This window comes from Nansenia antarctica, assembly GCF_963989245.1.
Source record: "Nansenia antarctica genome assembly, chromosome: 8".
NCBI lineage: Eukaryota > Metazoa > Chordata > Actinopteri > Argentiniformes > Microstomatidae > Nansenia > Nansenia antarctica.
The window spans coordinates 16,391,862-16,405,033 of NC_137678.1; the positions used below are offsets into that span (position 1 = coordinate 16,391,862).

The 13,172-nt window shown below is 46.6% G+C and overlaps 1 protein-coding gene across 1 annotated transcript; it reads left to right on the forward strand.

The window, feature by feature from the left end:
- Positions 1-4,517: 4,517 nt before the first annotated feature.
- On the forward strand, positions 4,518-12,951 carry LOC308163936 (NLR family CARD domain-containing protein 3-like; the record flags this gene model as incomplete). The annotated part of the gene is made up of 8 exons (XM_080538107.1): positions 4,518-4,797; positions 6,893-7,985; positions 8,902-9,372; positions 9,837-10,010; positions 11,434-11,607; positions 11,800-11,973; positions 12,089-12,135; positions 12,407-12,951. The coding sequence occupies 8 exons, from the start codon at positions 4,518-4,520 to the stop codon at positions 12,949-12,951; spliced, it is 2,958 nt and encodes a 985-aa protein (XP_080394233.1).
- Positions 12,952-13,172: the final 221 nt, after the last annotated feature.

Sequence of the window (13,172 nt, forward strand, 5' to 3'; positions counted from 1 at the left end):
CTGTCCTCGTCCTTGAAGAAGGGGAACTTGGGTCCCTCCACCTGGGGGAACATCCTGTAGTGGATGATCGGGGCTGGAGTGACGGTCTGGGTGTCCGGCCTGCATGCCTCTTGGTTCACTGGAGGACCTAGGGGTGTGCTACGCTCTTGGGGAATGGCTCCCCTCCCGGGCAGCGACGCTGGCTCCCTCTGGGCCGCGTAGCGGTCGGGTCCCTGGTCCTCTTCTTTCCAGGTGGTCAGCTGGGCCTGTAGTTGGACAGTCATGGCGGGGGTCATGGAGCCATCGGCGGGGGGTTCAGGAGATGGCACTCGAGAGGGCCGTGCGGATGATGCTCTGGAGCTACGGGCCGACGGAGCTCTGCTGATGCACACGTCGCGCATGGTCTGCATCATTTCCTCCATCTTCTCCGCGTGCAGTTGCTCTCTCGCCATCTGCCTCTCCGCCGCGCGTTCCGCCCCCTCCATCTGTCTCTCCGCCGCGCGTTCCGCCCCCTCCATCCGGAGGCGCTCGCGCTCGAACTGGATGCGTTCCCTCTCTAACGCCTCCTGGCGCTGTCTCTCCGCCGCACGTTCCGCTCCGTCCATCTGGAGGCGTTCACGTTCTAGCGCCTCCTGGCGCTGGAGGCGTTCACGCTCGAACTGGAAGCGTTCTCGCTCTAACGCCACCTCGGCCTGTTGGCGCATACATTCGGACAGCGCGGCACTACTCCCTCTGGAGTGCAGGCTATCCGCCCCAGAGGCAGAACTGCCCACGGAAACCCTGGACCGGGAGGAAGCCACTGAGCGGCAGGAGCTAGGTCTCAGGCGCGCCGTACTGGGAGGCAGATCGTTAAGGCTGAGGCCCTCCCTCTTCCGCCCGCAGGCGCTGTCGGACCGGGCCTCTCCTTCCTGCTCTTCCGTTTCCACGACAAAACCCTGCTGTTCTGCCATCTCATCCTCAGGCTGGTGCTCTTTGAGGGCTGTCTCAGGGCTAGCCACCCGCGCGCCGGCGGACACCTCGGCCTCTCCGACCACTGTATCCCGTGGAGTGCGCTCCTCGCTACCACTCAGCGAGCTTTCGAGCTCAAGCTCATACTCCTGTAACCTCGGAGGCAACCGCGGGACTCTCTGTGGTCGTGGCTCCGGCTCAGGGGGCGGAGAAGGGGGGGTAACTGTCTGGTCTGGTTGGCTGCGCTCAGCCATGCTATCACTACACTACCTATCCGGCTCGAAGGACCAATTGTAACCAGGGAGTAGCTGAAAAGGACTGTATAATTTAGGAAGGGACTGGTTATCTAACTAACTCTAAGCTAAATAGGCAGTGTAGGAGGATACAGGCAGGGGGCGCCAGCAAACCGTTAGACTAGCAGTTACTATCGTTAGCATTAGCATGGAATTAGCATTAGCATGGAATTAGCATTAGCATTAGCCTTGGAATTAGCATTAGCATTAGCCTTGTAATTAGCATTAGCATACAAACAACTAACACACGGTAACGGTATCACATATGAACAACACATTTATTTACATGACTGTTGTATACATCCCCATATATACATTCCCTCCCCGCCGGCCACACACACACTCAATCACTCACTCATAGTCTCTGGCCTGAACAGGCTTATAGTCCCGGGCTGTGGTGCGCGTTGAGGCCTGGTCGGATGGCATGTGCGTCGAGGAAGGTAGCAGACGAAAGGGGGGGGGGTGACGTAGCAACGCGGAGGGAAAGGGCCGTCTTCGTGGTCCACAACGAGGTGAAGGGCCCAGGTCCGGTGGTCCGCGTCGAAGCTCCGATGGAGTCAGTGTTCGGTCGCAGTCCGCTCGTGGAGGCGACGATTATGTCCAGTTGGCGTCTCGCTTGGTCCAACGTTTAACAGCCGGCTGCTGGCAAGGCTGTCTAACGGGAACACAACTAAACGGGCTACAGTGGTACACTCAATAATCACTTTCCTGGCGTCTTCAGCTGCTACACGGTGTGCGTGTTGCTGAATCCGCCATCTTAGATTGGCTTCTCGTTACTCTCTCTCGTTTGGTCTCTCTCGTTCTGATTCTCATCACACACTGACTCGCGGACTACTTCCGTCTCTTATATATACACCACCGAACCTAACATCCGGGTCACGGACACACCCCGGATATACTACGTCATCAAACATATACATAAACAGTACAATAATAATACATACACCTTCATAAAACGTACAGAAATAGTATGAAAAATAAGAAAGGAAATAACAGGGCAGAAGGGCTGATTTCGGGGAAACTAAAACTGCCTCTAAACTGTGGGCCTTCATAACACAGGTAATGAGTGGAGAATAGGAGGGCTTCTTAAAGAAAAACTAACAGGTCTGTGAGAGCCGGAATTATTACTGGTTGGTAGGTGATCAAATACTTATTTCATACAATAAAATGCAAATTAATTATTTAAAAGTCATACAATGTGATTTTCTGGATTTTTGTTTTAGATTCCGTCTCTCACAGTTGAAGTGTACCTATGATAAAAATTACAGACCTCTACATTCTTTCTAAGTGGGAAAACCTGCAAAATCAGCAGTGTATCAAATACTTGTTCTCCCCACTGTACATACATATCATATTATATATTCGTCATAGTCAGGGACTCCAATTAAATGTCACGTAGCCTATAGGCATCTCCATCAATCCAGGATTCATTACATTGTCTACTGTCACATTGCCCATATAGTGGGCTGTTGTTCAGGTATTGATGTTAGCCATTGATGTAGTCAGGATTATAGAGTTGGTTTAATTACCTGGATGTAGTGTGCCATGGCCTCTCTGTGGTCCGTGAAGGAGGCAGTGTTGTTAGCAAATGTGACAATCAGCTTGCATGGAAATAACAGCCCATACCTCACGTTAGCCTCCCGCAGATGTCCCCACACCTCGTTGAATAACGCTCTTCGTTTGACCAACTCGGCTGTAATTGATGCAAGTTCTCCGCGGTCCATCACCGTAACTTTTAGTTTTAGATCGCTTCTTAGATTTCTTAACTCTCTGCTGCCAGCAGCGTTGGCCATACAACTTGAGTAACCTATATCAAACAATCAACAAACAGCCGGTGCGGAGATTGCGACCACAAACGAGATAAGTTTGACTTCGGTAATAGGTCCAGTTGCAATATCCTCAAGTTAGGAACAAAAGATGCCTCCTTCTAATCCATTTGTTCAATTTGTTTACAGAAATAAATCCTCCTTACATTGTAAAAAACGTAATTTGTTAGGAGAGCAGTCGTGCGTGCGTTCAATCCATGCTGCCCCGGAAGTCGGAAGTCCTCAGCATATGCATTTTCTGCTATACAACCGGATATTCAGGGCGCAATTTTTGCGCCCCGGCCGAGAAATAGGAGACAGCCAATTGGAGCGCTGCTACAGCTCACGTGTAAGCGAAAAGTATTTGGCCTGCGATAGACTTGCATTCGGCCGGCGCCCCAACTCCTCCCCCTATGTATTTTAACAGTGAATTTTACACACACACAGATAAAATGTTTATTGTATTGGAGGATTTTTAATGAATGCTGATAGGCGCCGACAGAATATCAGCCGCATTTTGTGAATAAACAATGTTTATTTTAAAAAAAAACTTTTACAAATCGCAACTAGGAAGTGAATGTGGGGGCGGCGCCCCAGCGCCCTCTATCGGCCAGCCGCCACTGCTTACTTTACTACTTTAAAAGCTTTTTACGACTAACCCTAACCCTGCTGGTAGAGAGTCGGTATTACAGCTCTCCTGCTGGTAGTCAGCATTACAGCTCAATACGGACTCTCTACCTGCAGGTGAGCTGTAATGCTAACTCTCTACCTGCAGGTGAGCTGTAATGCTGACTCTCTACCTGCAGGTGAGCTGTAATGCTGACTCTCTACCTGCAGGTGAGCTGTAATGCTGACTCTCTACCTGCAGGTGAGCTGTAATGCTGACTCTCTACCTGCAGGTGAGCTGTAATGCTGACTCTCTACCTGCAGGTGAGCTGTAATGCTGACTCTCTACCTGCAGGTGAGCTGTAATGCTGACTCTCTACCTGCAGGTGAGCTGTAATGCTGACTCTCTACCTGCAGGTGAGCTGTAATGCTGATAGTCAGCATTACAGCTCACCTACAGGTAGAGAGTCAGTATTAAAACTCACCTGCACAATTATTCCTTCTGTGACTGAGAGATTGGATAAGGGCACACAAAGTTCCTGTACAACCTTACTGATTCCCTCTGAGGACAAGATGGACTGAGAGTGATACTGATATTCCCTGAATCTATTATGACTAATGGACAAAGTAACCTGTGACACAAAGCAAACTATTGAAGACATATGTAAGAATGCAATACCCACAATGACCTGTCTGTTTTTTTGTTCTTTGTTATTCATGTAAAAAAAGAAAAGAAAAATAAAGTATAAAAAAAACAAAACTCACCTGCAGGTAGAGAGTCAGCATTACAGCTCACCTGCAGGTAGAGAGTCAGTATTACAGCTCACCTGCAGGTAGTCAGCATTACAGCTCACTTGCTCACATGTTTTATTCTCAGTGATCCACAATGGCTCCTGTCCCTGAGCTGCTGCTGGACACTCTGAAGGAGCTGGTCAAGACAGAGCTGAAGGAGTTTAAATGGTACCTGACTCAGAACGTACCAGAAGGCTTCACTCACATCCCGGAGAGCCAGCTGGATGGAGCTGACAGACAAGACACTGTGGATCAGATGGTGGGCACCTACGGCCATGATGGGGCTGTGAAGATCACACTGGAGATCCTGGGGAAGATGGGCCAGAACCAGCTCGCTAAAACATTAAAGGGAGAATATGCCGAACATGTCACAGGTGAGTTCCATTCATGTGTGTGATAAGAGTTGGGCTACTTTATAGAAGAGAGGGAAACATTGGATGTTGTATAACACAGTTATGCAAGTATGTAAGCAGTTATAAGTATGCTCTTGCTCTGTGTGAGTGTGAGTGTGAGTGTGAGTGTGAGTGTGTGTGTGTGTGTGTGTGTGTGTGTGTATATATATATATATATATATATATATATATATATATATATATATATATATATATATATATATATATACAGTGCCCTTCGTAAATAATGGGACAGTGAAGTATGTATTATTTTGTCTCTATACTCCAAAAGTTTAGATTTTTAAATCAAACAACACTATTAGGTTAGTGTTGAATAGAGTTCTCAGCTGTTTTTTGATGGTATTTGTGTGCATATTGGTTTCACAATTTTTTAATACAAAGTCCCCCTTTTTCAGGACATGAGAAGTAGTAAGAACTATCCACTGTTTGGCCCTGAAAAACTCACTAGTTGCTATGGCAGCATGTTTTGGGTGATTGTCTTACTAGTACTTATGGTACAGCTTTCTGCACAAATCTACAATCAAAGGCAGTTTTAGCAATAAATTGGCAGGTCCACAATAGAAATGGTATCATACAAGACCTCAGAGCGGTTGGGTTTGTCTCCCTGCCTCCCTACACAACGAGCACATCTACATTAAAACATTAATCCAATACCTCGGGGCACTCCTGCACTTCCCTACAATAATAATAATAATAATAATAATAATAATAATAATAATAATACTAATGACCCCACCCATGGCTGTTCTAGTGTTAATGACCCCACCCATGGCTGTTCTAGTGTTAATGACCCCACCCATGGCTGTTCTAGTGTTAATGACCCCACCCATGGCTGTTCTAGTGTTAATGACCCCACCCATGGCTGTTCTAGTGTTAATGACCCCACCCATGGCTGTTCTAGTGTTAATGACCCCACCCATGGCTGTTCTAGTGCTAATGACCCCACCCATGGCTGTTCTAGTGCTAATGACCCCACCCATGGCTGTTCTAGTGTTAATGACCCCACCCATGGCTGTTCTAGTGTTAATGACCCCACCCATGGCTGTTCTAGTGTTAATGACCCCACCCATGGCTGTTCTAGTGTTAATGACCCCACCCATGGCTGTTCTAGTGTTAATGACCCCACCCATGGCTGTTCTAGTGTTAATGACCCCACCCATGGCTGTTCTAGTGTTAATGACCCCACCCATGGCTGTTCTAGTGTTAATGACCCCACCCATGGCTGTTCTAGTGTTAATGACCCCACCCATGGCTGTTCTAGTGTTAATGACCCCACCCATGGCTGTTCTAGTGTTAATGAACCCACCCATGGCTGTTCTAGTGTTAATGACCCCACCCATGGCTGTTCTAGTGTTAATGACCCCACCCATGGCTGTTCTAGTGTTAATGACCCCACCCATGGCTGTTCTAGTGTTAATGACCCCACCCATGGCTGTTCTAGTGTTAATGACCCCACCCATGGCTGTTCTAGTGTTAATGACCCCACCCATGGCTGTTCTAGTGTTAATGACCCCACCCATGGCTGTTCTAGTGTCAATAGAACAATGCCTTGTTCTATTCTATTAACAAGACCAAACACTTACCGACAGAGTGGAGAGGAGAGCAATACAGTTCACTGTGTTCACTCCACCTGAATCTTTCTATAGGCTCTCCCAAATATACCTGAGCAGGGTACCTGACATTCCCAGGTCCTAATGTCCCACCTGCAACATGAACACAGTCATCAGTAGAACTACAATGAGAGGGAAAATGGCAATGAGAATCATCAGACGGATAACAGGATTGTTTTTTTTTCCAGGTACAGAGCAACTGTCAGACGGAGACAAACTGAAAGGTCAGTTCTACCTTTGTGTTGTCAGAGTGGGGGTATGCTCTAGTCTAGCCACTATAGCGCTTGAATTCAAAACACACACACACACACACACATTCACATTCTAACCTGCATCTGACGTCTAGTAAAAGCAGTAATGGTTAATAAAATGTCACTTACATGAATCACAATAATATTGATAAAAATCCCAATTTTGACGAATGAACTCTGTGTTGTTCTTACTAGGCACAGTGCTGGGTGCAGTCCGAGACAAACTGAAATCTTCTTTAAAGGAGAGGTTTATCACGACATATGAGGGGACGTCAACGGAAGGCAATCGCATCAATCTAAACCACATCTACATCGACCTGCACATGATTGAGGGGGCCTGGGGAGGGGTCAGTAGTGAGCATGAGGTCAGACAAATTCAGTCCATAACCCCAGCCACAGGAAAGACCATCAAGACCAGCGACATTTTCAAACCCCGGCCTGACCAAACGAAGACAATCAGAAAAGTGCTTACACTGGGCATCGCTGGCGTGGGAAAGACGTTCTGTGTGAAGAAGGCTGTTCTGGCCTGGGCAGAAGGAACGGAGAACCAGCACATTGATTTCTTGTTTCTGCTTCCTTTTCGCCAACTGAATCATGACATGGTAGAAGACGACTGTAGTGTGATGGACACGCTTCATCGATACTACCCTGAAATGCAAGAAATCAAGACTCTGGGAAGGGACTCTAATATTCTGTTCATCTTTGATGGCCTGGACGAGAGTCGACTACCTCTGGACTTTACAAAGGTTCTAAGAGACGTGACAGAACCGGCCTCCATTGATGTCCAGATCACAAACCTCATCGCAGGAGAGCTCCTCCCCTCTGCTCTCGTCTGGATAACTTCCCGACCTGCAGCAGTCAATCAGATACCCAGAGAATACATTGATCAAAGGACAGAGATACGAGGGTTTGATGATAAACAGAAGGAGGACTACTTCAGGAAAAGAATCAGTGATGAGTACCTGGCTGAAAGAATCATCAAGCATGTGAAGTCATCAAGGAGCCTCCACATCATGTGCCTCAATCCAATGTTCTGTTGGCTCTCAGCCAGTGTTCTAGAGAGATTGTTGGGTGGAGCAGAGAGAGGAGAGATGCCCACGACTCTGACTGAGATGTACACAAACTTCCTGGAATCTCAGATTGACAAAATGAAAGTCACGAAGGCCGAAGAAGAAAAAATCGTTCTTCAGCTTGGACAGTTGGCATTCCGTCAGCTGCAGAAGAGACATCTCATCTTCTATGAGGAAGACCTGAGAGAGAGTGGCATTGATGTCAAAGATGCCTCAGTGTACTCAGGTTTATGCACTCAGGTCTTTCAGGTGGAGGGGGAGACCAGTCGGACGCGGGTGTTCAGCTTTGTGCATCTGAGCATCCAGGAGTGTCTTGCTGCTTTCCCGCAGGAGATACTGGTGGCCTTCTACCGCGGCGCAGTGGAGAGCATCCTCACCTACGGCATCTGCAACTGGTTCTCCAGCTGCACAACAGCGGAGAGAAATGCGCTACAGAGAGTAGTGAGAACAGCACAGAAGATCACCGGCGCCCCCCTCCCCTCTCTGGAAGAGCTGTACAACACACGCTGTCTCAGGAAGGCCTCAAAGATCTCCAGGGACCCGACCCACCCTGGGCACGTACACTTTATCAGCCTGCCCTCGAAAAGGAGGTTCAGGACCCTGGCCGCTAAGACAAACAGACTGAGGAACTGCTTCTACCACAGGGCCGTCCAGGCCCTGAACACAGCAAAGACCTAAGTTCTGGGCCCTGGACAGTCTGGACGGATTGTATGGCAGCTGCTGGACTGAAAAAATCAGGTGTAGTGCTGAGGCACAAACATGTACATTTCAAGCCTGCAAACTGTGACACTTTAAAGAACGTGAAAAAATACTTTTGTGCAATATGACAACCCTAGTTGACTATCTGTGCAGTATAGTACAGTGGATTGTGTACATAGCCTTTATTTATGTAAACCAGCTCCTTACCTTCTTGTGATTTTTTCTTTTTCTAAAAGTGTTTTTTTCCCCTTTCCTAACACCAGGGGAGCCACCCCTCCTAAATTTCGTTGTTTGGTACCTGTACTGTAGCAATGACAATAAAGTCCATTCATTCATTCATTCATTCATTCATGTGTTCCTCACGTTCATCAACAGCAACAAGAATCCACTGGTCGAACATGAAACCTTACTCTGGAAGCTATGGTCATACCTCAGACCCGAACGTCTGGTCGACTTACACAAGAGTGCAGTGGACGAGGCCTTACAGAGTGAGAACGGACACCTGGACCTGTTCCTACGCTTCCTCCTGGGCCTCTCAGTGGAGTCCAATCAGAATTTCCTACGAGGCCTTCTGACAAAGACGGGAAGCAGCTCACAGACCAATGAGGAAACAGTCAAGTACATCAAGGAGAAGATCGCAGAGAATCCCTCTCCAGAGAGGTGCATCAATCTGTTCCACTGTCTGAATGAGATGAATGACCATTCTCTAGTGGAAGAGATCCAAAGCTACCTGGGCTCAGGAAGTCTCTCAGAAACCCAACTCTCACCTGCACAGTGCTCCGCTCTGGTCTTTGTGTTGCTGACTTCAGGAGAGGAGATGGATGTGTTTGACCTGAAGAAATACTCCAGATCAGAGGAGGGTCTTCTGAGGCAGCTGCCAGTGGTCACAGCCTCTAAGACGGCACTGTAAGTAGATGGACGAAATAACTCAAACAGTACTTGATTATCTAAAACACTTCGCTATTGAGTACTTGGTCAAAAGTAATAACACATTCCTCGATTGCCTCCTTTTAATTACCGTAATACTTTATTGACAGACTAAAATGTATAATTGATATCACAGTTCAGCTAATGAGTTAGTCAACTGTATTTTAGTTAAAGTGTAATGTGTCCAGTGAGTTCGCTGGCCAGTGAGTTTACAGTCGTAAAGCCCGGGCCACACCGGATACCTCAACCTCAGCAGTGTGTGTGCGCTTCATTTTGGCGTGCATGTTAAGGATTGATTACAACAGCGCCTGAACCCAGAACAATTGATAATGAAGTGAAATGAAACATGAAACATTATTGATGGCCATTATCATAGGCAAACTCAATGTACAAAGACAGGGCTGGCAGGAGCAGCTTAATGTTTGTATTTATTCCTCATTCAGGCTGAATGGATGTCACCTCACAGAGAGATGCTGTGAAGCGTTGGCCTCAGCTCTCAGCTCAGACTCCTGCAACCTGAGAGAGCTGGACCTCAGTAGTAATGATCTAGGTGACGGGGGGGAGAAGCTGCTCTCTGCTGCACTGGGGAGTCCACACTGTAAACTACAGACACCGAGGTGAGGTCTTAGACTATTGTTGTTGACAGACACATAATTCCTAAGTGTCTTTTACATTATCATTCTTTGTATTTAATGATACTTCAGGCATGATAATCGCTCACCTTTCGTCGAAATTAGCCATTTTGAATCCAAAATAGGTGACTTCCCTGAATCATATAGATCCGACGAGTTATTTATTTATTTATTTTGGGGGGGGGGGCGGAGCGGCCCATTAGTCTGGAACGCACGTTGAACGTTCGAATTATAAGATTTTGATGGGCCGTTGATGGCCCTACCAGGGCTACAGAAAAGCGAAGCAACGTAGCGAACAGGTGCGCAGGCGTGAAGGGCTGAAACTGTAATGTGCGTGTGAAACTCCTTGGTGAAGAAATTGGTGACAGAACGTCAGCCGAGGTTTTTAGACAAGGACTGAAGTCGCAAATACTGAGATAAGAATGTAACGTTAACAAAATACAAATTGCTAGCTAACGATAGATGGCTAACTTTGGTACTAACATTTGGTACTAACATTACTAAGTGCAGTACAGATACAGTACAGATAACTACCAACGTTAGCGTTGTCAGCCTGTTTTGCAAGCTGTTAGCCCCTTTCACACATAGTTCGAGCTAAATGCCCGAAAAATATGATGATGAATACATATAAAACTGTGGTATGATATATGGCAGATATATATGGCAGTCTCAGGCGCCTGTCACGTCTCCAGTAGCTACATTAGAACTTTGCATCCTTTGATACATATAAGGATCTTGTAACTTCGCAAACAATGGCAACATTTAAATAGTTTACTCTATGTTCAACTGGAAAAGGTAGTGACAGAAGATTTTCGTGTTTTGATTTCGCTGGGAGTTCGTTAAAAATTCCTTTCCACCAAAGATCCGTGGAGCCGCGCCGTGTGAGCAGGCTGAGGGTCATACAATATTTGTATATTAAAGGCAACGCCGCGGCAGTTGAACATAGAGTAAACTATTTCAATTCTGCCATTGTTTGCGAAGTTACAAGATCCTTACATCCCGTCAAGATCCTTGATGATATAAATATGATGATAAATACATATAAAACGGCACATACTGTATATGGCAGTCTCACACGCCTGTCACGTCTCCAGTACATTAGAACTTCGCATCCTTTGATACATATGGCGGGATGTAAGGATCTGTAACTTCGCCGCGGCAGTTGAACATAGAGTAAACTATTTCAATTTTGCCATTGTTTGCGAAGTTACAAGATCCTTACATCCCGCCATATGTATCAAATGTTGATGTTAAGGATTGATTACAACAGCGCCTGAACCCAGAACAATTGATAATGAAGTGAAATGAAACATGAAACATTATTGATGGCCATTATCATAGGCAAACTCAATGTACAAAGACAGGGCTGGCAGGAGCAGCTTAATGTTTGTATTTATTCCTCATTCAGGCTGAATGGATGTCACCTCACAGAGAGATGCTGTGAAGCGGTGGCCTCAGCTCTCAGCTCAGACTCCTGCCACCCGAGAGAGCTGGACCTCAGTAATAATGATCTGCGTGACGGGGGGGTGAAGCTGCTTTCTGCTGGACTGGAGAGTCCACACTGTAAACTAGAGACACTGAGGTGAGCTCTTTTGTGGTGTAAAAGCATGAGTATCTAGGGCCATTATAATTACTAGTTACTAGCACTAGTTTGAATGTTCACAATGTGTCTAGCCTTTCAACTGCTAAATTAAAAAGATTTAAAGATGTACATGTACATTAGAGAGGAATGATCAGATTCTTGATATCAGATGGAGTGAAACTATTTCCCCAGGTTGTCAGGCTGTGGAGTCCCAGAGGAAGGCTGTGCTTCTCTGGCTTCAGCTCTGAGGTCTAACCCCTCCCACCTGAGAGAGCTGGACCTCAGCTACAATCACCCAGGAGACTCAGGACTGGCGATGCTCTCTGCTGTACAGAAAGATCCACTCTGTAAACTACAGACGCTCAGGTAAAGGCTGCATATGTGGCTGGATGTATCAATGGGATTAATGCACAGTATCTATTTCCCACATGATTGCGAGTGTGTCATTAAACCACTGTGTGTTTTTCTGTGGTTGATATAGTGTGGACCATGGTGGAGAGTGCAGGCTGAAACCTGTGCCCATCAGATGTAAGTCACCATCGCTGTAGAATACGACTGTGATATTACGACTGTGATATTACTCAAGAATCAGGGTACAGCAGAGTTCAAACAGAGCACCAGTGTTGTATTCATATGTAAATCTAAAGTATTAGTAAATGTGAATTAGTTGTATCCGTATACATTTTCAATTAATAAGTCATATTTTGTGGAAGAATAACAATTTTACCATAACAAGATCACGTTGTGAATATTGTAATTTATTCAACTGTATTGATTTGATGATTCCCCTCTCAATCAGATGCCTGTGAGCTCACACTGGACCCAAACACAGCACACAGAAACCTCTCTCTGTCTGAGGAGAACAGGAAGGTGACATGTAGGAGAGAGAAGCAGCCGTATCCTGATCACCCAGAGAGATTTGACGTCTGGCTACAGGTGCTGTGTAGAGAGGGTCTGACTGGGCGCTGTTACTGGGAGGTCGAGTGGGGAGAGGGAGTGGCTGATATAGCAGTGACATATAAAGGAATCAGCAGGAGAGGGGAGGGTGATGACTGTGGGTTGGGATTCAATGACAAGTCCTGGAGCCTGTTCTGCTCTGGTAAGCTTTACTCTGCCTGTCACAATGATAAGAGTACTGACATACGTGCCCGCTCCTCTGGCTCCCACAGAGTAGGAGTGTATTTGGACTGGCCGGCCGGCACTCTGTCCTTCTACAGCGTCTCCTCTGACACACTGACCCTCCTGCACACATTCCACTCCACATTCACTGAGCCCCTCTACCCAGTGTTTTGGCTTGGAGGGAGTGGCTCAGTGTGTAAACTAGTCTCAGGGAGATCACACTGAACACCAAAGGCTCAAAGACGATGCATTATAACATGATGTCAGGATGTAGTTTTACAATCACATCAAGCTTCATACACTCAAAATCAAAGGTTGTGATTTTCCACTAAGATCAAGCCTACACACATACAGTTGGATAGTGTGTAGTGTGTAGTGTGTAGTCTATAGTCTATAGTGTATAGTGTGTAGTGTGTAGTGTATAGTCTATAGTGTATAGTGTGTAG